At 45.9% G+C, this 19,577-nt stretch overlaps 2 protein-coding genes across 10 annotated transcripts in view; both read right to left on the bottom strand.

The window, feature by feature from the left end:
* The window catches only part of YAP1 (Yes1 associated transcriptional regulator), a 126,176-nt gene extending 113,923 nt beyond the window's left edge, over positions 1-12,253 (bottom strand). For 4 of the 8 annotated variants that reach the window (XM_019482026.2, XM_059721053.1, XM_019482025.2 and 1 more), the window contains exons 1-2: positions 11,805-12,253; positions 10,760-11,010 (exon numbers count right to left, since the gene is read on the bottom strand). In XM_019482026.2, the coding sequence (XP_019337571.2) occupies positions 10,760-11,010; positions 11,805-12,122 (569 nt within the window). In that variant the 5' untranslated portion in view covers positions 12,123-12,253. The remainder of the gene's footprint in view (positions 1-10,759; positions 11,011-11,804) is intronic. The other 4 variants (XM_059721063.1, XM_059721068.1, XM_014600692.3 and 1 more) reach the window with 2 other exon arrangements.
* Positions 12,254-12,730: 477 nt separating this feature from the next.
* CFAP300 (cilia and flagella associated protein 300) overlaps positions 12,731-19,577 on the bottom strand; it is a 46,647-nt gene continuing 39,800 nt past the window's right edge. The window contains exon 7 of one of the 2 annotated variants that reach the window (XM_019482027.2): positions 12,731-12,895. In XM_019482027.2, coding sequence (XP_019337572.1) covers positions 12,770-12,895 — 126 coding nt within the window. In that variant the 3' untranslated portion in view covers positions 12,731-12,769. Of the gene's footprint in view, positions 12,896-12,927; positions 18,275-19,577 lie in introns of those variants that run through there. The other variant, XM_059721089.1, reaches the window with a different exon arrangement.

A 19,577-nucleotide genomic window follows, 5' to 3' on the forward strand; every position in this document is an offset into this window, starting at 1 on the left:
GACCGTTATTGAACTCTCGTATAAAACGGTGCAGTTGGCTATTAAACATCACAGTAAAAATTCCATTACTAAACTTTCTATTAACATTGATCCATCTCATCAAACAACATGCCAGAACCTAACAAAATGGTTCTGGTGTCTCAATATGACACAAAGTCTTATTAAAGTTAAAGCAAAGTCCAGGAGTGTTTCAAAGACAGAGCTTTGTTTCCTTAGCAACTGGCATGGCTGACATACAGTACACTGGCAAGGGTCCTAATTCATGAGATGGCCATTAAATTATTAGTTTGATTCTACATAGTAGTTTAAAGTGACCCAAGTTATTTGCCAGAAACATAGTTCAAACTAGGTTATTTAAGACCAATGAGGGCTTTAGCTGAACTATTCTGAGTGCCAAGAAACCTGAATTAATAAATACATCTTTAAAGAAACAAGGGGGTGGGAAATCTGAAAAATTTAATCTTACATTCTTCAAACTCATGTACCCCATGAATATTGGCAACATCACTTTTGATGCCAATTAATACCTCCAAAAAAGTCAAAGCACAAATCAAAAACTAATTTTCAATGCATCACTTGGGAGCAACTTTACAAAAAGTAGCCAGCAGATATCACTTTCAGAACAATCCATTCAAAATTTTCTGCTACATTAAGTTGTTAACAACAAAAAGCTCTATACCATTAAGTCCCTAAATGTACTTTTTACAGAGCTAAACTTTTGGAACACAGTTTGATAGGAAGATGCCACGTAACGACTGAACATCAGGGATCTAGGTTTTTCATTTCCCATGGGAAAGTGGTTAAAATAGCAGATTTCCCCTTTTAATTTAGAAAAACGCAGATTTTTCATTTTATCGGAGAAACATGGATTTTTTCACTTTTGCACAGAGCAATCTGCAGGCTGGCAGAGTTCCAGCTTGCAAGGGGTGGGGGGAGCAGGAGAAGGGTGGTCAGGCAAGAGGCGCCATGTGCATGTGTGCATGCACACGGCTGCCAGGCAGCCTGGAGAGAAGGTTCCACAGGTAAGTCCTGTGGAGAAGGGATGAGGGTATGAGGCCCCCATATGGAGGGAGGAAGTTGGGCAGGGCTGGGACAGTCATGGGGCTTGGGGCCCAGGGCTGGAATGCATGGCCACAGGGCACGGGCAGGCAGCAGGATGGGGCTGCAGGGGTGGGGAGGGCTGGCTCCCTGCCGCTGATGCACTCCTGGGGGGAACATGGAGAGGCACGCGCCCCCCAGATCTGTACATGAGGTGGGGGCAGGGGCAGGCTGCCCACTGTTGGCTCAGGGCTCCCTGCTCTGCTGCTTTCCCTTCAGGGACTCCACAGCCCAGCAGGCAGGACCTGGTGAAGCAGGGCAGAGCAAGGGGGGGGGGGGGACGGACTTCTTGCTGCTGGGAGACCCGCGCTGCCCTGGCAAGGCATCCCTGCCTGTCTGGCAGCAGTGGGGACAGAAGCACAGGGCTGTGTCCCTCATTTCTGCTGGGCAGGCACGGGGCACCTCGCCATGGTGGCACGGAGCTCCCAGTAGCGGCGACAATCTTCGCTGCCCAGCCCCACTGGGTCCTCCTCACTGGGCTGCAGAAGCCCTTGGGGGAGGGCAGCAGGGCAGGGAGCCTGAGCCTGTAGCCTACCTCTGCCCCCGCACATGGGCTCTGCTCCGGCCGTGCCACCCGTGGGGAAGGGGGAGTTGGGCTCTGTGCTCTGCTCAGCTGCAGCAGCCGCTGCTTCCCAGTCAAAAATTAAGCGAAAGATAAAAACCTGCATTTTCCAAGGGATGTGTCGGGTCTAACCAGGTTGAGAAACACTGATCCAGCATCTGCTACTTCTAGGGTACAAGGGGTTGGGGCTCCAGTGCAGACTTCCCACATTTGTAAGCCCAGTATCATATTTTTATTTATACTTTACAAAAGGAAGACACACCTGGATTTATTCAAACACTGTGAATTAAACAGACCTGCACACTCTGTGAAAAGGAGGAACCCATTTGCTTACAGAAAAGCCATTAGAGGTGAAATTCACCAACTTAAAATATTTATTGCATATTTTAGCAGTTAGGGTTTCTTAACGTAGTGATAAGCAAAACCTATCAGTGTTCACAGCAAGAGCTGGGGACCCACCAGCTTTAAGGAGGTGAACTAAATCCAATGAAGCCACTTGGATTCTTGCCAAAATGAAGGGAAACCTGTCTAGGAGTCTTGATACATATACGTAAAAAGGAAAAAACTTCTTCATCTTTTAACTAGCAGCTCAGTTCACCCTCAGTGATGAACAAAAAGGGAATTTTGATGCTGCTATAAGAATGAAATATTAACCATCAATAGCTAATGCTGTGCTAATTCCTACAGTTAATCTTTTACCTCAGTCCTGACCATGCCAACTTTGGGCTTCACCCCATAATTAGTTACATACATACGTATGATGTTTGGAGAAATTTACTTAGAAGCAAGAAGCCATTTTACTGGTGAGTCAATTGAGTTTCTGCAGTTAAGTGTTTTAACACACCAAGTGCCCCTAATGATTTATTTTCCTTTGTAAATCCGTTACTGAAAACTAGTGCAAGTAGATAAAATAGGTGAAGATCTGCTTTGCTAGCTCCGTATTAAGTTTGGTAGTCATTAACTAACATACAGAGTTTTAAAAGGTAACTACCAAAAAGTTTTAAAGTTTTGAATCTTAAAGCTATTGCTTTAACTGTACTTTGAAAGAAGAAAGATTAAGCATTTAAAAGCTGGCCTCACCAGAGCTGGCATGCCAAATTGGGCCCCACCATGTAGTGGGGCCTGATCATACCAGACTGGATTGTGCTGGAGTCAGTACGCAGCCCCAACAGAGCCAGAGTGCCAGGATGGATCATGCTGAAGCCAGCATGTGCCCCAGTGGAGCTGACGTGCCAGATCAGGCCTTGCTGCGCAGACCCAGCATTCCTGAGCCAGCGTGCAGGGTTGGACTCAGTGCATGGCCCTAGCCCCAGATCTTCCAAGTACCCCATCCAGCCCATAGGGCTGGCAGCAGGCTCACTAGCTGCTGCTACTCAGCTACCAGAAAGGATGATTCCCTTCCTCCCCCCCGGTTCAAGCTGTCCTTCCAAAACAAGGTACATACTGTGTGCAAGGACATGCTGTATGTGAAAAAATATGGTATTGCAATTTGTTTTAAATAGAAGCAATGCAAAATGAATACAGAATTAAGCTTAAATAAATCTGATACAGGGTACCTGCACCTCATATTCTATTATGACCAAAAAAAAAAATGTAGATTAAAGCAAAGCTATATTGCCTCTTTCCAACAAGCATAAAAGTCAGAGGCCATTTTAGATCGGCTCCACAATCTACATGGAGAGTTTTACAGTCAGAGAACCAATAGTCTTCCTTTTACCTTTGAACGCTACTAAAAGAAAGTGGTGCCAACACGGTCTTGTTGCTATTCCAAATTATGTTGTTAAACAGTTTAAGCTGGGCACCAGCAGGAAGAGGCACATAAGGTGCTACTTCAGTGGAATTTAGGGATGCAAATCCAAGTGACCCTAGCTACTTTAAACATCCAAGGGGCTGTCACTACCCAAAATGTGAGTAGGTGATTCCAAGCATCTTGGACTCTCCCTCTTGTCTCAGGCCATTTGGGATGAGGACACTCCCAGCCCTCTTGTTGAAGGAAGCACTGTGTAGAAAGAAATACAAAACTCATGGACCAGAGCAAGCAATAGTGATGACGATTTTAAGTCTACTGATGAAGATCCCACCTGGAGAAGAAAAACTCCTTAGTTTCATTCCTGCTCCAAAGCATCCCTACTCTAAGAACTGTCTTATACATTTTGAATTTAAACAATCAATGGATAAAATATATCAGCTGTAAACTTAAACTGTGCTAGAAAATATAGATTTGAACCAACATCAGGCCAGGAAGGAGCTATAAACCAGGTTCTTCTTGGGCAATAAGCATTAGGCTATTACAATAAGGTGGGCATTACACCACATCCTCCTCCAGCAGCATTCCAAGGGAGTGAGAGCCTGTCCCCATACTAAATATAGAAAACAGTGTCAAACTATAAATCTGTGTCACACTGATGCCTGAATCTGACAGGATCTCACCTTGCACCTGCTCTTCAGCAATGACTGGTCAAAGCATTTCCCCATCAGGGAGATTGCTTTGGTTAATCCTACTCCCAGGTACACACATCTTCCCATTCACAGCACAGAAAATTCCTGCACCTAACTTGGTTTCCTGAATCCTACTCTCAGAGCCTGGTGTCAAGAAGTCTGGCACGGTGACACTCAGTGCTGCCACACCTAAATACCTGAATTAATACAGACACCTCACCCTTGCAACGAACATGCACAGCTCCACTTAAGCTTAGTAGGAATGATACTCACAGAGGACTTTAATGCCTAGGGCTTGGGCTATGCTCTCCTTTTAACTGCAGTATGGCTCATAATGAAATAAGGGCCTGATTCAACACTTATTAATAGTACCAAAATCACAATTTTCTCAGAAAATGCAAAAATCAGGCATTTTCTGCAAAAGTCAGAGAGGTCAGCAATAAAAAGAGAGCCCTGCAAAAAAGTGACCCACCTCCTCCTCCCTTCACTCCCCGCAGCAGCCATTCGGCTGCTGCCCCCACACCTGGCTGCTAATTGCAAGAGGGCTGCCCTCATGCAGCCTCTCAGCCCTGGAGCTCAGAGCAGACACGAACAGGCTCAGCCCTGCTTTCTTTCCTCCACAGCCACATCTGCCTGGCCCAGCTATAAGTGGGCACTGCGGAGGGTGTGGGGGATGGGGCCAAAGGAACAGCGCTGGGGCAGGAAGGCAGCGTAGCTGGGCTGTGATGTGGGGAGTGGGACTGGGTGGAGGGGAGCAGAGCCAAGCCAGGCCAGGACAGCTGGGGGGGGGGCAGGGGACAGGACAGCAGGATGGCAGCAACCCATACTTGCACCCATATGGGGCCAGGGAGAGGCAGGAGGAACAGAGCTGGGCTGGGAAGAGCAGAGCTGAGTCAGGATGGGGGGTAGCGTGGCCCAGATGGTGGGTAATGGGGCAGTGGCAGCCCATCCTTGCACCTGGGTATGCCAGAGAGGACTTATTCCTCCCCCCACCCCTGTGCAGGCCAGGGCCAGGTGGGAAGCAGGGCCAAGCCAGGTGGGGGAAGCAGGGGAGGGGGAGGCTCCCACAACCTACCTGTGAAATTGGAGCCAAAGGGCAGTGAGCCTGTGAAATTTGGCCCCAGACTCCACAATCTGAGCGCATCCTTACCCACTAAAGATTTACCATTGTCTCCTATAATAAGCACACAAAGTCTGTTCCTATGAAGTATTTTAAATACCAAGTTCTTGTTAAAGCTATGAGCTGTTTGTATAGACGAAATATGAAAGAGAATTCCAAGAATATATATTTAAAGGTGGGATTCCCCACCCCTGTAACAATCACAAAGTATTGTATTTTTGTAGTCTGACTGTACTTATTTGCCTTTGAAGAAAATGGAAACCAATACCTTTATTACAGGAAAATATATTTGAAATGCTATATATATAGTTTTATTGATAGATGGTGTTAATTTGCATGTTCTTTGCCCCAAATCACATTGCTCAGCCTTGAACTCTTTCAAATGGCAAAAAATAGTGTGAATGGCAGAGCATCATGGCTCTTGTATTTTTCCTTTATAAAAATCACTGAGGCAGTGTCACAGGGGACCTTGTCTGAGGTAGTGTCATTCCTTCTGAAAGCCCCCACTGAGCTGACTTGCAAGTTCTCTTACTGACCACTGACAGCAGACTTCCATCTTTTTTCCAGCTCAGTCTCAGCACAGACAGAAAGCAGGGAACATCTGCACCTTATAGATGCATAAGCTTTCATGAGGAACAGCTCACTTCCCAGATGCCAGGCAGAATTAGCCTTCCTCTAGATAAGGAAGTCCTCTCCACAACAGCAGCTTCCAAAACAATTTTGCAGCATTAAAGCCTGTACATTAAGTCAAACCATTAGTCCAACCATTGAGTTAAAATCTTTAAAAGTCTAAAACACAGAAGTTTGTTTCTTTAAAGTTATCCAAGTGAAATGAACTAATGCATTTTTCATCATCTTGACAAAGTGACTGAACAGCAGTTCATCTCAGATAAATTTTGAAGTCAGCAGTTAAGATTACAAACCTAAAATTACTTTATTTCTTCTGTACTTTGCATATGTAAACTAAATAGTAGATATGTCAACAACTTCAAGAAGTAACTAAAATCTATTTTAAGCTGTAGCTACAATTTTAGTCTCTGACAGCATACTTAATTTACAGCCAGAATAAGATTTGGCTACACGTTGTGCAGGGTTAAGAACTTGAAAAGCTCCATTAATTATGCTGCTTAATATGCACACTTCACCTATGAATTAAGGTACTAGATCCCATGTAATGTGATTTTAGTACAGGCAACCCCCACTTAACATGGTTTCACTTAGCACTATTTTGCTATAGCACTCATTTAAAATTAATACCTGATTTCACTTAGCACTGAGCCAGCTGCAAAGCAGCAGCGGCAAGAAGTGATGAGTGGGCAGGCGGGAATGAGCATGAAGCCTGCACTGCTGCCGCAGGGCCATGGCCGGCAGGGGCCCAGGGCAGGACAGCAGGAGCGGGGGCCCATGCTGGCGCACAGTGCTGGACTGGCTGGTGGACAGAGGGAAGCAGCAGCAGCGAGAAGCAGCGAGTGGGTTGGGGGGCAGGTGTGAGTGTGGGGCCTCCGCCAGTGCCCAGGATGGAGCAGCAGAAGTGCGGGGCTGGCACGTGTGGGCTGGCACGTGGGCTGGAGAGGCCAACAGGCAGGCAGAGAGGGGTGGGAAGAGGTGGCGATGGTGAGAAGCTGCAGCAAGAAGTGGCGGTAACTAATTATCTCTGTTTACATTCATTCTTATGGGGAAATGGGATTCACTTAGCGTGGTTCTGCTTAACGCTTGTTTTTTCCGGAAACAATTAAGCGCGTTAAGTGGGGGTTGCCTGTATCAACTACATCAAATAAGGATTTTCTGTCCCAAAAGACTAGAATCAATTCTGAGTGCCATCTTGTAGAAAGAGCGAGGATTAATGGGAGTGAAATGTAGCAACGTTATTGATCACTTTTCACATCCAAAACAGTACCTTTACCTTGCATGTTTCAAGTCACAGAGGAGAGTGAAATTACAAGCCACAGTGTTGTTTGAAAGGTCTTTGGTTCCAAAACAGAGAATGTTATTTACAAAATTCTCTATGGAGCCCATAAAGGTTGTATGTTCACCTAGCAATAGCCCACTTGTAAGATCTCTGTTAGATGGATAAGGTAAAGCCCCAAACACATGAACAGATACCATGAAAGCCAGGTTGGCCTCATTCAGGAAGTCATACAACACTTCACAGAAAAAATAGGAAGTTGTTGATAAACTACTAGACAGAACAGCTTCCTACAGGAGAAACCAAGACAGCTGGGGTGAACAGTAACTGCTTCCTCATACTAGAAAAGACGACAGACTACTGTATCTTTTTTGCAAGAATTGCATGTACTGTGTTATACAAGTTAAAATGATATAAATATTGATTATAAAATACATGCATCACATGTATAACATACGGTTCTTCCCTTTTCCAAGTGGCTGATCCTGAACTACCATATAGTCTCTCTAGCGCACAGAATGATTTTGTAGATCTTTCTTCACGGTTAATTGAAATGTCAATTTATAGCCGGATAACAGGAAGTGGTTCAAAAACAATGAAGCTGACATCTCCCCACTGACCAATACTGCCATCTTTATTGTATGTTTAAGAACCGTCTAAGTTCTTGTGTATAATAGCATGAAGCTGACTAAATTCCACCTCCTGACTAACCAGACTAGGCTTTTTTTATTATTATTATTATTATTATAACTGCTGAGTTCCGGTCACAATTTCACTGAAGTTAGCAACTTTTAACAAAGTAGGGAATTCTACTAACTGTAACAGGAATATATTACACTGAAGAAAAGACACATTCATAAAAACTCCTAGTTTTGAAAGTACTATGAATATTAACTCATTAATAGTGATGAAACACTGGCAAATCAAGTATTGGTCAGAAATTTAAATTTGTTCATATATAGATTTATCATGCTAAAACAGACTATTACAAGTCTGACTAGATAGATGCTGGGATTTCAAAAACTGGTTCACCCAGAATGCTATTTAGTGGTATTATATTAATGTGTGGTCAAACAAGACATTTGGCTGCTTCAAACTTCTTCTCACCTGCCTCTCCAGTGATAGCTGCTGTATTTGTAGTTCTTGATTCCCCTGTGGAAATTTCCGTACTGGATTTAACTGGCTATAGTGCAGAGTACTGTGATAGCCAGGCATCATAGGGAAAAGTGATAATTGGAAAGATCTTCACAACTGGAAAACACACACCTAATATTTTCACCTATTCTTTAGAAAGGTATTTCTTGAAAAGCCTGGTCTTGTCTGGTCTCTAGGAGTTTCTAATGAATGAGGAAATGGAAACAAAAAGCACCACTGCCAATCCAATGAAGAAGCTAAATACCTGGATGTGGAGCAAACACCATGCAGAGGGAACCAGTTTTTTAGAAGCAAAATGTGCTCAGCAGCAGAAATCTAAATATTTACTTCATTAAAATTAAGCTCTCTCAAAACAAAAAAAAGCATATATGTGCTAAACACACATTTTATTTTTAATCATAGGAAGCAACAGTTTTAAGCAATTTCTGAAATACAGAACTGCTTTGTTAAAAGAAATTCTTTACAAGCTCTTGGCGCTTTCCAAATTTAGGAAGCAAAGTTATAAAGTTAGTAGAAATACTTCTGAACTGCAACAAGGCTAGCAGATTCCACTTGTAGATGGTATTTTAGGCTGTATTAGGGGGAGGGGAGGGAAATAGTTCTTCTAAGCGTGAACAGAGCCTTTAAAACTGTCCTCAGACTCTCCCAAACCACAGCATCACCCAAGGAAAGCAAAAAGAAAACAGCCTATTAAGCGGTTTAAGATCTCCCAAGGTCAGCATGTGACCCAGCAGGGAGAGGTTCAAAAAGTACAGCCTTTATTTTTCTTCCTAACAACCTGGTTTGTTTCCACTCTTTTCCCCTTCAAGACGCATCCTTCACAGCTAGCAGCTCTTTCAATCATTTACTTTGGATGTCTGCTTGAGAACAAACGATCTTGCTCATGCAGATGAGTTTGCCAGACTTGTGTGTACTTTCCAGTCTCAGGCTCTTTATTGTTCTTGCTGAAACCTGACTCTTTGAAATGGATACCAAGACACCAAGACAGACAAAAAAGAAAACTTGCAGGAAAAAAGGAAGATTTTCTGTAATAATAGCGAAACTGTAGAAAAGCTTTCCAAGATCAAATCCTTCCCTCTGCTTTCACCTAAATGAGCATAATTAAAGAATCAATTATAGGAGTGCAAGGATTTCTTTTCGTCTACCACAACAACTGTAATGCTCCCTCTATAAAATTTAAAGCATCGATCTAAATGCAAATAATAATTAGCACTACAGATAGAGCATTTTTTTTTTTTAAATACCATCTTTGTCGTGTTCTATTTAAGCTAGTTAAGAGTATAACGAGCATAATATACAAGTTTTGGAATTATATGAAAACTATGTTTTGCTCTTCAAGGTCCAGTGGGTCACATTCTCAACTGGCATAAAACTGCCTAATTCTAACAGTGAAATTAGGCAAAATATTTCATAAGAACAAACTTTGTGCTTCATAGGAAACAATGGTAAATCTTCAAGGGGGCTTCTTCTATGGGCATTGAATTAGGTCCCTATTTCATTCTGAGCCATAGTGCAGTTACATGGAAAGCATGTCCCAGCCACAGATATTAAGGTCTTCTGCGAATATAATTTCAGGCTTGGATATTTTATTTCAGCAAATGGAACCACAAAAAAGTTTAGAACACTTTTTAGACTAGCAAGGTAGTAAGAATATAATTTTTTTTTAATGCTAGTGGTTCCGTCCCTTCAAATCTGAAGTGACAAATAATATGTTACTTGAAACCTAGTGATTGAACGAGAGTTGTGCACACACTTGCAAAAAGGAGGACAGGCTTCTGCTGTTTTAGAAAACTCTACAGAGCATCTCCTGATGGATGACATGTCAGAGTGCTGGCATGTGTAACCTCTTCAGCAAGAGAAAAAGTTATATTAATTTCACTACTTTAAAAAGCCAAAGTAGTGAAAACAAAAAACATTTAAGAATTCCAACATTCACCTTTCATTCCAAAGTTAGTTTTAAGAACTACAGGCCCCATCAGGTTCATGTACCAATAAGACTTCATAGGAACCTGACACTGTACTTCCAAAGAAAAAAAAAAGTAATCAGCAGTCATCCAGTATTCTCACTGCAATACTGCTGAAAGTTTCTTAATCTTTGATATCCATTTTCAGCAATTTTCCAAATACTGACCCAAAGTATACCTTTAAATGACCTTGCTTTATTGTACTCCAAGTATTAAAGTTACTATATGTTACAACAGACTTAAAAACACGCCCAAAAATAACTAATCCAAGATGAGACATGCCAAGAATGAGGCATGTTTCTCACACCTAGGCATAACTTTCAGGGTTCAACATCTACACCCCCAGTTCAAATCAGATAAAGAGCTATACTACTGAAAATCATGACCCATAGTTTTTAAATGTATTTGATATATTAAAGGGGCACATATTCTTATATACACAAAGGTTCTTAAACATGGACAGTGAGCTTCGTTAAAAAATGTAACCTTGTTTTTTATAACTCTATTTTACTTACTTAAGAAAGTATCTCTGGCCAGATGGTGTCTTAGCCATTTCCCAACCTGGTGGCAGAGGAACATCATCGGGGATCTCAAATGAGGACTGACGGAGATGTTGAGAAGATGAGGCAGGTCCAGGACCAGTCACTACTCCAGAGGGGGTAAGGGTCCCCGGAGAGACAGCTCCCAGCTGCAGCGAAGCTGGAGATGAATGAGCTCGGACATGCTGAGGAGTCAAGGCTCCGGCTGAACCTGCATCAGTGCTGGCCTGTTGGGAGTAAACAGTTCCCATTAAGATACTTCAGCAGAAACACACCTACTTTGACCTTACTGAATTGTCTGCGAGAGACTCGGGTATAAGAAGTTGTTTTCAAACTTCTGACTTGTTTCAATGCTGTTAGCTCGTCGCTCAAAGCAAGTTAAACAAAGTCAAAGCAAGCTTTAAGCTGTTGCCAGGACATGGGGAATATAAATTATCAACCTTTCTCGTCTACCTTTTGTTGTTGTAAACTTTGAACGCACAAACAAAAAGCCTTACAGTTTTCTGAGCAGGATCCCATCTCCCCCGCTGTCATGCCTGATGCACCACTGCCCTGAGCGTTGCATCATGGTTCCCAACAGAGCATAAACGACCATTTTGATTCGGTAGCATTTGACACGCATCTTGCAAGGAGCAAATCCAAAAAAAAAAAGTGAGCTGCACCCCTGGTTCCTTATAGGCATCAGGGGCCGAAATCCCCGTCCACTTGAAATCTAGTCCCCACCTTGCCACAAAGGGACCAGGAAGGCTATTACTGCCAGCGTGGGCAGGAGAGTCAAGCCCTCCAAAACTTCTGCTGTGTGCGCGAGCGAGCAGGAAGACCCTAGCTACTGCGCCGCAGGCGGGGAGCCCTCTTCCACTGGCACAGCTGCGACAGCGGGGCTGGGACATGGCACCGGGCCACGTCCCAGCCTGGCAGCGCGCCTCCTCCCCGCAGCGGGGGCAGCCCCCGGGCTGCTTCGACCCGGGCCCAAAGCCGGGCTCCCCGGGGGCGCCGCGGAGGGGCTGGGCGGGAGCCTCACCTGGCGGGAGTGGGCCTTGGGCTCGGGCGGCTTGAAGAAGGAGTCGGGCAGCTTGCGGAGCCGCATGGGCAGCGTGTGCGGCACGTTGGCACCCTTGGGGTTCATGACGGCGTTGAACAGCGCCTCCAGGTCGGTCTCCGAGTCGCCCCGCACGTGCACGATCTGGTGTCCGGCCGGCGGCGGCCCCGCGCCCGGGGGCTGCGCCGCGCCCGTCCCGGCCCCGGCCCCAGCCCCGGCGGGCTGCGGCGGCGGCTGCGCCGGGGGCTGCGCCTGCGAGGGCGGCTGCTGCTGCTGTGAGGGCGCCTGTCCCGGATCCATGGCTGCTGCTGCTGCAGCGGCTCCGAGCCCGCGCCCGCCGGGGCTCCCGCTTCTGGCCGCCCCGCGAGCCCGGCCCGGCCCAGCCCAGCCCGGCCGGCGCCTCCGTCCCGGCGGCGGCGGAAACTAAGTCGCGCAAGAGGCCAAACAAAAGTTCTGAGACGCACCCGCCCCGCCCCCTCCCCTGTCCGCGCCCGCCCGCGCCGGGTCCCGCCCCGCCCAGCCCGGCCCAGCCCCGCCAGGCGCTGCCCCTCCGTCTTGCCCCGCTCGACACGGCGCGCCCGCTCGCTGTCCCGCACACCCGGCCCGCCCGCGTCCCCGGACTTCGGCCCGCCCCTCTCACTCACTCACCCACCCAGCCCGCCTGCCCGCCCGCCCGCCCACGCGGGCCGGCGCTGCCGGGACGTCCGTGCAACGCAAAATTAAACGAGCGAGAAAACTTTGCAGCAAACTTTCGGCCTCGGGGGCGGGGCGGGAGCGGGGGGCGGTGCCCGGCGGGACCCGCGTGACGCGCCGGGGGTGGGGGGCCTGCACAGGGACCGGCTCGGGCTGGGGCTCCCGGGTGGTGCGGGAGCGGCCGGCCGCGGGGACAGACGGAGACGGAGGCGAGGCGAAGAGAGGAGGTTTATTGTGGCCGGGCCCGCGCGGAGTCAGCGGGCGGGCGAGGCGGCCCCGGCGCAGTGGGACAGCACGTGCACGTGTCGCCGCCGCGGGTCCACACTGATGTAGGCGAAGCTCAGCCGGTCGTGGCCCGGGAAGCAGCTGCCGTCCGCGCCCTGCGGGGACGAGAGGAGGAGGCGGCGTGAGGCGCTGGGCCCGGCCCGGCCCGGCCCTGCCCCGCCCCGCCCGGCCGGAGCGCTTGACCTGCTGCCCTGCAGCTCCTCCCTGCCGATCGCTCCCGCCAGCTGTTCCTCTCCAGCCTTTCTGGACCGATAAGGGTAGTGCTGTGCTGAGCTGCCAGGCGGCTGAAAGCCAGGACAGCCCTCGGGCACCGACCCCACTGCCTCGGGCCCAAGACGAGATGTCCTCCCCTTGCATGGGGGAGCCCCTCGTCTTGGAACCGAGCAGGGCAGGAGAGGGCTGGGTGTCTGGCTCTGACCGGTGCTGCCCCTCTGCACTCTCTGCTCTTCTGCACCCCTGCCACCATCTCCTGCTGTGGCTTGGAGCATGGCTCCGACCCAGCCCTGTGGCACCAGTACCCCACCTGCACCCCATGCTCCAGGCCCCAGGCTGCAGCATGGACAGAGCCTGCCAGGGCTGGAGCAAAGGTAAGTAGGAGGGGAAGGGGCTGGGGAGGTAAGAGGGAGTAAGGGCCAAGCACAGGGGTTGAAATAGGGGGAGGACAGGTGGTGGGGGACAAGCTGCTTGCTCCCTTCCACCACCCCCACAACACCTGCTTTCTCTACTGCCTGATTCCTTACTCCCTGCTCTGCCATGTATAGACTCTAATTATTGTGGGGGTCATCTTCAATTCACGGTTTTGGATTTGAGTAAATAATGTGATTTCCACCAAAAGTGCAGTTCTATAAATCACACTCAGCTGCTGCCTAGTCCTACAAGCACCTGTCCTGTAAGTTGTACATTGAAGTCCTTCACTTCTCAAGTTCTGTTACTGACCATACCCCAAAGTGCTTCTATCTTAACAGGGCTGAGTAACTTAGCACCTGCCTCACCTGAGCATATGGGAGATCTAGAAACCAGGGCCACTTGCACCTTGCTTTAAACCCGATGGGCTCCTGCACAAAGCCCAGCACATGTCCAAAAGAGGCAGCACATTAGTTGGACCTGGCTCACCCAACATCTGTATAGATCAGGTGCTTTAGTGGGGCTTTTGGGGCACTTTCATCTACTACCTGATTGACTTAGCTTTAGATGAAAGCACGAAAAAGCCCCGCTGAAGTGCCTAATCTATACAGATGCTGCAGAGCTGGGTGGAAGTAACATGCTGCTGCTTCTGGGGAAGCAGTTTTGGGGTTTTTTTTAAAACATCTGCAAGCAGCCCAAGAGTACAGCTACATGGGTCCAACCATTATGTAGGGATAACAGCGGCTTTTGCATGCTAGCTCCCAGACTAGAAGCAATATAGCCATGTCCATGCAGCATTGCACCTGAGGTAACTAGCTTTGTTTTTAGACCTCTGTTAATTATTCCAGGCACTGCATGAGCAGAGTTACTGGTATACTACATCCAGATAGCCTTGGATTTCTGCCTATCTCTTAGTAGATGTTTTCAAAGCGTTCCTAAGAGGCTTTACAAGTGAAGGGGCAGGTACTTTTTTTTTTAATGCACGTGTGGGGAATGGGGGATGAATGCTGCTGCTCCCCTCGTGCACAATTCAGGCTCATGCAAAAAGTGGGAAATTTAGATGAACCTAGGGGGACTGAAACCTCCATTTATCCTCTTGCAACTATTGTACTTTAAATAAAATAATTCAACATGCATTGGGCCAAAGAGAGAGCATGGCTCTACCCAGATGGTTAAGGCACTCACCTGGGAAGAGGAACTTGGATTATAGTTCCATCTCCATTTTGTCCAGTCCACTGGTGCCCTTGCATATGATGTGAGGAGCTTCCATGGGGCAGATCCTGAATTTTGTAAAGTGGGGGGAGGGTACAGGAGCAGCAACTACTAGCTGTACCCCAGCTCTCAAATTCTCCCCTACTCCAGCAGGACAGGTAGTCCATGCCATAGGAACACATTTTTAAGTGTTGAAATCAGGTAAGAATCTTCCCTCCATGCTCAGTGGCATTTCCTCTCCCCTGCCCCCTGCTGCCACTGTCCCCACTATCCAGCTGTCCCAGGGAAGGAAGGAGCTCCAGAGCCTCTCCTGCCCTGCTGCAGCTGGGCTCTGCAGGGAGTTGGGCTTAGCCAGGGATAGCAGCAGCAGTGATGGCAGGTAGGGTCTGCCTCCATAAGCCTGCTCCCAAGCTGGCAGAGTACACGTGGGAGTCCTAGGCAGAGAAGAGGTACTCATCTGGTACCACCACTGCCACTGTCCTGAACTGAGCCCAATTCCCTGGGCAGCCTGGCTAAAGTGGGACAGCAAAGGCTCTGGAATTTCCCCCTGCTCCTGGGGCACCTGGGGATAGCACTAGTGGTAAGCAGCCAGGGGTGTGGGGGAGGAGGTGACATCCCACTGAACATGAAGTGGAGGGCAGGAGAGCAATTATTACCCAATTTGAGGATTTTAAAAAAGAATCCCTGGCTGCTGCTCCCACTGTGTGGTTGGAAAACGAAGTGCAACTGGGCCCCTTTGGATCTGCTCCTGGGAGCTTTTCAGTTCATTTTAGCTAGACCAAATTTCTTTCTTTTTAATTAAACTAGTTTAAGACCAGTTTTATCTACATATATCAGTGCCTCATCACTCTAGTATTAGGGTGTCTTATACATAAATTAAGAATCTGCAGTTTTAAGTTCAAACAGGTGGTGTGTCTGCAACATGCACTTGATGTAGTGATGCCAGAACTAGATCCAAAGCTGCTGGCTTTAGAGAAACACAGATAATCTGCTGATGATTTCAGACAGCATATGAGAGAAATACTGTGGAAACAATTATACTGTTGAAGATCTCTTCAAGAAAACATGTAACACTTTATCAATAGTCTTCTAAAAGAACTAGGGAATATGTGTTTTATTACAGTGATGCCAACAGCACTGATGGGCTGATTTGGCATTTAAGAAACTCTTTTGTTATTATTTAGTATCACAATTGTTTCAGATTTCTTCATGGTGAAGTTTACTTATACACAAACACTGAACATTTTAAACCATTCAGAGTTCAGAAATATACACTGTCATAAGATTTCAAATACTTCCTTTTCCCCTTTTTTTCCTCTGTGCTCTCTGTACTATGAAGCTGTATACATATATATGTAGATCACTGGTTTTCAACCTTTTTTCATTTGTGGACCCCTAACATATTATGAATGGAGGTGCGGACCCCTTTGAACTGTAAATGTGGGTATTCACATACTTTTGATTGAACATAATCATCTTTCATGGACCCCTTAGACATAGTCTGCAGACCCCCAGGGGTCCATGGGCCATAGGTTGAAAACCACTTGTTTTGAATATTTTGTTCAAGATCAGATTATTACATTTAAAAAGCAGTTTTAAAGCAGATGTAGTACTAACTTATAGCAGCACTTTCTAAAATTATGTGTTTTAATCACCAACTTTCACATCAACATGTTGTCAAGATAATGCTTATAAATCCAACAAGCATATGGAACAGATAGGTATGAGATTGCTCGGCATGTTACTAAGACAAAGCTCCAGCTCTTTTTTTATCATCTAAACTAGTTAGTGTTTTGTAGAGACTGATCTATAGAAGAGGACTAATTAGTGAGTCAGGGTCCAGGTAAATAGGAAGTTATGTTGATAATGAAAATGCAGCCAAAAGATATGAGGAGGATTTTATCTCCTTTTGCTAAGGACATGTATTCATCATTTGTTATTCCAGTCTGAGGAACGGGGGTTCTGTTAGATTCTCAGCTGCTGTTACACTATCAGATGGCACCAGTGACCAGGATGAGTTTCTTTTATCTCTGTCAGGCTAAGTAGATGCGACTCTTTCTTTCAGAAGTAAACGTTACAAATATGATCCGTGCCTTTTTCACCTTAGATTAGATTACAGTAAAGTACTGTGCACAGGGCTACACCTTAAAGTCAACTCAGAAACTGAAACCAGTGCAGCTTTGATTAGTAGAGTTTCTCATCAAGAGCACAAAGTCAGTTATGCTCTAGGATCTGCACTATCTGTTTCATATTTTTTCAATGGAGTTTAAGAAGATTTGACTGTACATTTAACTCATTTGAAACTTGCTTATTCAAACAAGCTGCGCCTCACTCCAGGAAATGACCTCATATATGTAGGGACTGGAAATCCTGAAGCTGGAGTCTCAGGTTTATAAGAGGAAGTTGCAGCCTGTTCTCCTTACAGAGCCCAGAATTTTGGAACATCCTCTCCCTTCATCTAAAATAACCCATATTTGCCAAATTTTACAACCTGCTGCAATGCCAGTTCCCCCCCCTCAAACAAGAGCAGGGTGGATTTTTTCCCCCTATTTATTTGTTTTCCAGAATTTATAAATTGCTCAATTAATCTTGCTTGTTATATTGCTGATATTTTTAATGTATGGCAAAGGAACCTAGAAAGGCCTTAAATGTTTTACCTAAATCTGAATAAACATAAATATAAATCTGTATTGTTGATACATAGCTATGAAAACAATTTTATTGTGTTAAAATAAAAATATTAGGAAGGTATTTTTGATTCCAGGAATCTATTATTTAATTGGAAAACTTTTAGTTTAATAGGAAGGAGAACAGTAAATTATGACATATATATTGGGTTATTTTCAGGAAACCTTTTCAAAGCCTTCCATGAATGCTACATAGTAGTCAAAAGGTGATGACTCATTAACTAACAACGGAAGCACTGGTATCTCACAGGGAAATCTGCAGTAACATCAGCCATTTCTTTTGGAAGCATGTATATTGTCTTTCATTTAGGTTGCATACTCTAGTGTATAATGATGGGTTTGGAGCCACTCAACCTACTATAACAATTAAACTGACAGATATGCAATAGGGAACTTATTATATGCACATCTGCTTTCTAAGTTCAGCTTTATGGTAAGTAAGAGTTTTAGGGAAAGAAAAGCTTCAGAAGCAGGCAGATTAGAACTCTTATTTGGGAACCAATTTCACCCTTCTAGCCTCTTCATTGTGTTCTAAACTGTCCCACCAACTTTAGAGAAGCATGAATCTACCCAGCAAGTGCTGTAATGACAGATCCAAAGTCTGGATTAGGTACAGGCTCAAAATAAGGTTCTTAATGCCCTTAGGCACATCCATCTTCAGGTCCAACATAACTAAAAAATAGGCCTTTGACCCCAGGATGCTGATGTAAAGAACAGGGCTAGGAATCTACATTTCCTGTGTAGTAAATGGAATTTATGTGCCTCAGAAGGAGGGTTCAGACAATCCAGATATCAACTGTGGAAATGCCTTTAGGTAGCCACTAGGAAGCACTAAGCACAGAGGAGCATCTGAATTCCTGGTCCTCTGTTGAATTTAGACACCTGACTCAGGACTGCACATGACTTGTACACAGGGTCCAAAGAACTAAGTTATCTTCTGAAGCCAGGTTCCTAGTAGAGAAGGTCAATCAATTTCAGTACAGATCAATGCATTTTAGCTCTTAGGTAAGAATGGACCTATGTTATTTGAAAACATAGCTATTATGAATGCATGGTAGATCTAACAAGTCCCAGTGCTGTCTATGCATTTTATTCAGTAGCTAGTGAATTAAATAAGTAGTCCTGGGGGTAGGACCTAGGGTTCTCTCTCTTCAGAAAAAAGCATCCACTTGACAGAAGTAAACAGCAAGGCTCCCTCTTGATTGCCTTCTGGTGCACACAAATCTTGCATGCTTGGCTACCCAACGGGATTGCTTCAAGAGAGGTGAAGAGTGCCCCAACCCTAATCCAGCCCACAATGCACTGCTTACAGAACTATCCTGCGTTGGTGATGTGTAGGGGGTGCACGTGCACCTCCTCCAAAAAGCGCTGCCAATGCTGCCACTCTCTACCCCGCTCTTGCCGCTGACACCACCAGTGGCGTCTGCAGGCAGTCCCTGATCAACGCTGCCAGTAGTGTCTGCAGGTGGTTGCCACTTCCCACCCTCTGCTGCCGACACTGCCACAGCCAACTGTGGGAGCTTCCTGCCCACCACCACCACTGCCTGTGGGTGGTCACCATGCCTCCCCAGTCTCCAGGGGCACACAGCATTCATGCTTTCCTGGGTTCAGACCTCTTTTAAAGAAGGCCAATAGCACATCTTCCATTTTCCAGGAAAGTGTCCTAATCACTAGGTTACTGGACAAGAGATGGGGGAGTCCTTTTACTTCTCCTCCCCTCAACTGTGATTTAGTAAGGCTATGGTTATAAGCAATTAGGCCTTGGTAGGGGTTACAGATTGTGAATCCCATATTAATAGAAATGACAAATATGGGCTGCAGCAAGTAGCATAAACAACACTAACTTCCAGGAGAGGAAAAGGATTCTGAAAAAGCATCCCTCTTCTGCATTTCCTGTCAACTGCCCTACACATCCCCGCTGCTTTGAATTCCCACCTAAATGCATATAAGCATCTCTCTGTAAAGACAATCGAGGATGCCTAACTGTTTTTTAAATTTTACTTATACATACATGTGCACATGCATGTACAATCTCTTTCACCCGTGCACACATACTCTGAGAGAATGCATAGTGTGACTGTAATTGGGTGCTTTTTTAATCTAGTTTGCCAATCTGGATTTTGCCCTTAATGCTTATCTTCTTTACATAGAGAAGTTTACATAGAAAAAAACAAAAATTACCTAGAACGCTGAATTCTAGGCTGGAAATAACTGGGCTGAAATATGTTGTTTTTCATCAAAACTCTCTCAGGAG

Source organism: Alligator mississippiensis, chromosome 1, assembly GCF_030867095.1.
Source record: "Alligator mississippiensis isolate rAllMis1 chromosome 1, rAllMis1, whole genome shotgun sequence".
NCBI lineage: Eukaryota > Metazoa > Chordata > Crocodylia > Alligatoridae > Alligator > Alligator mississippiensis.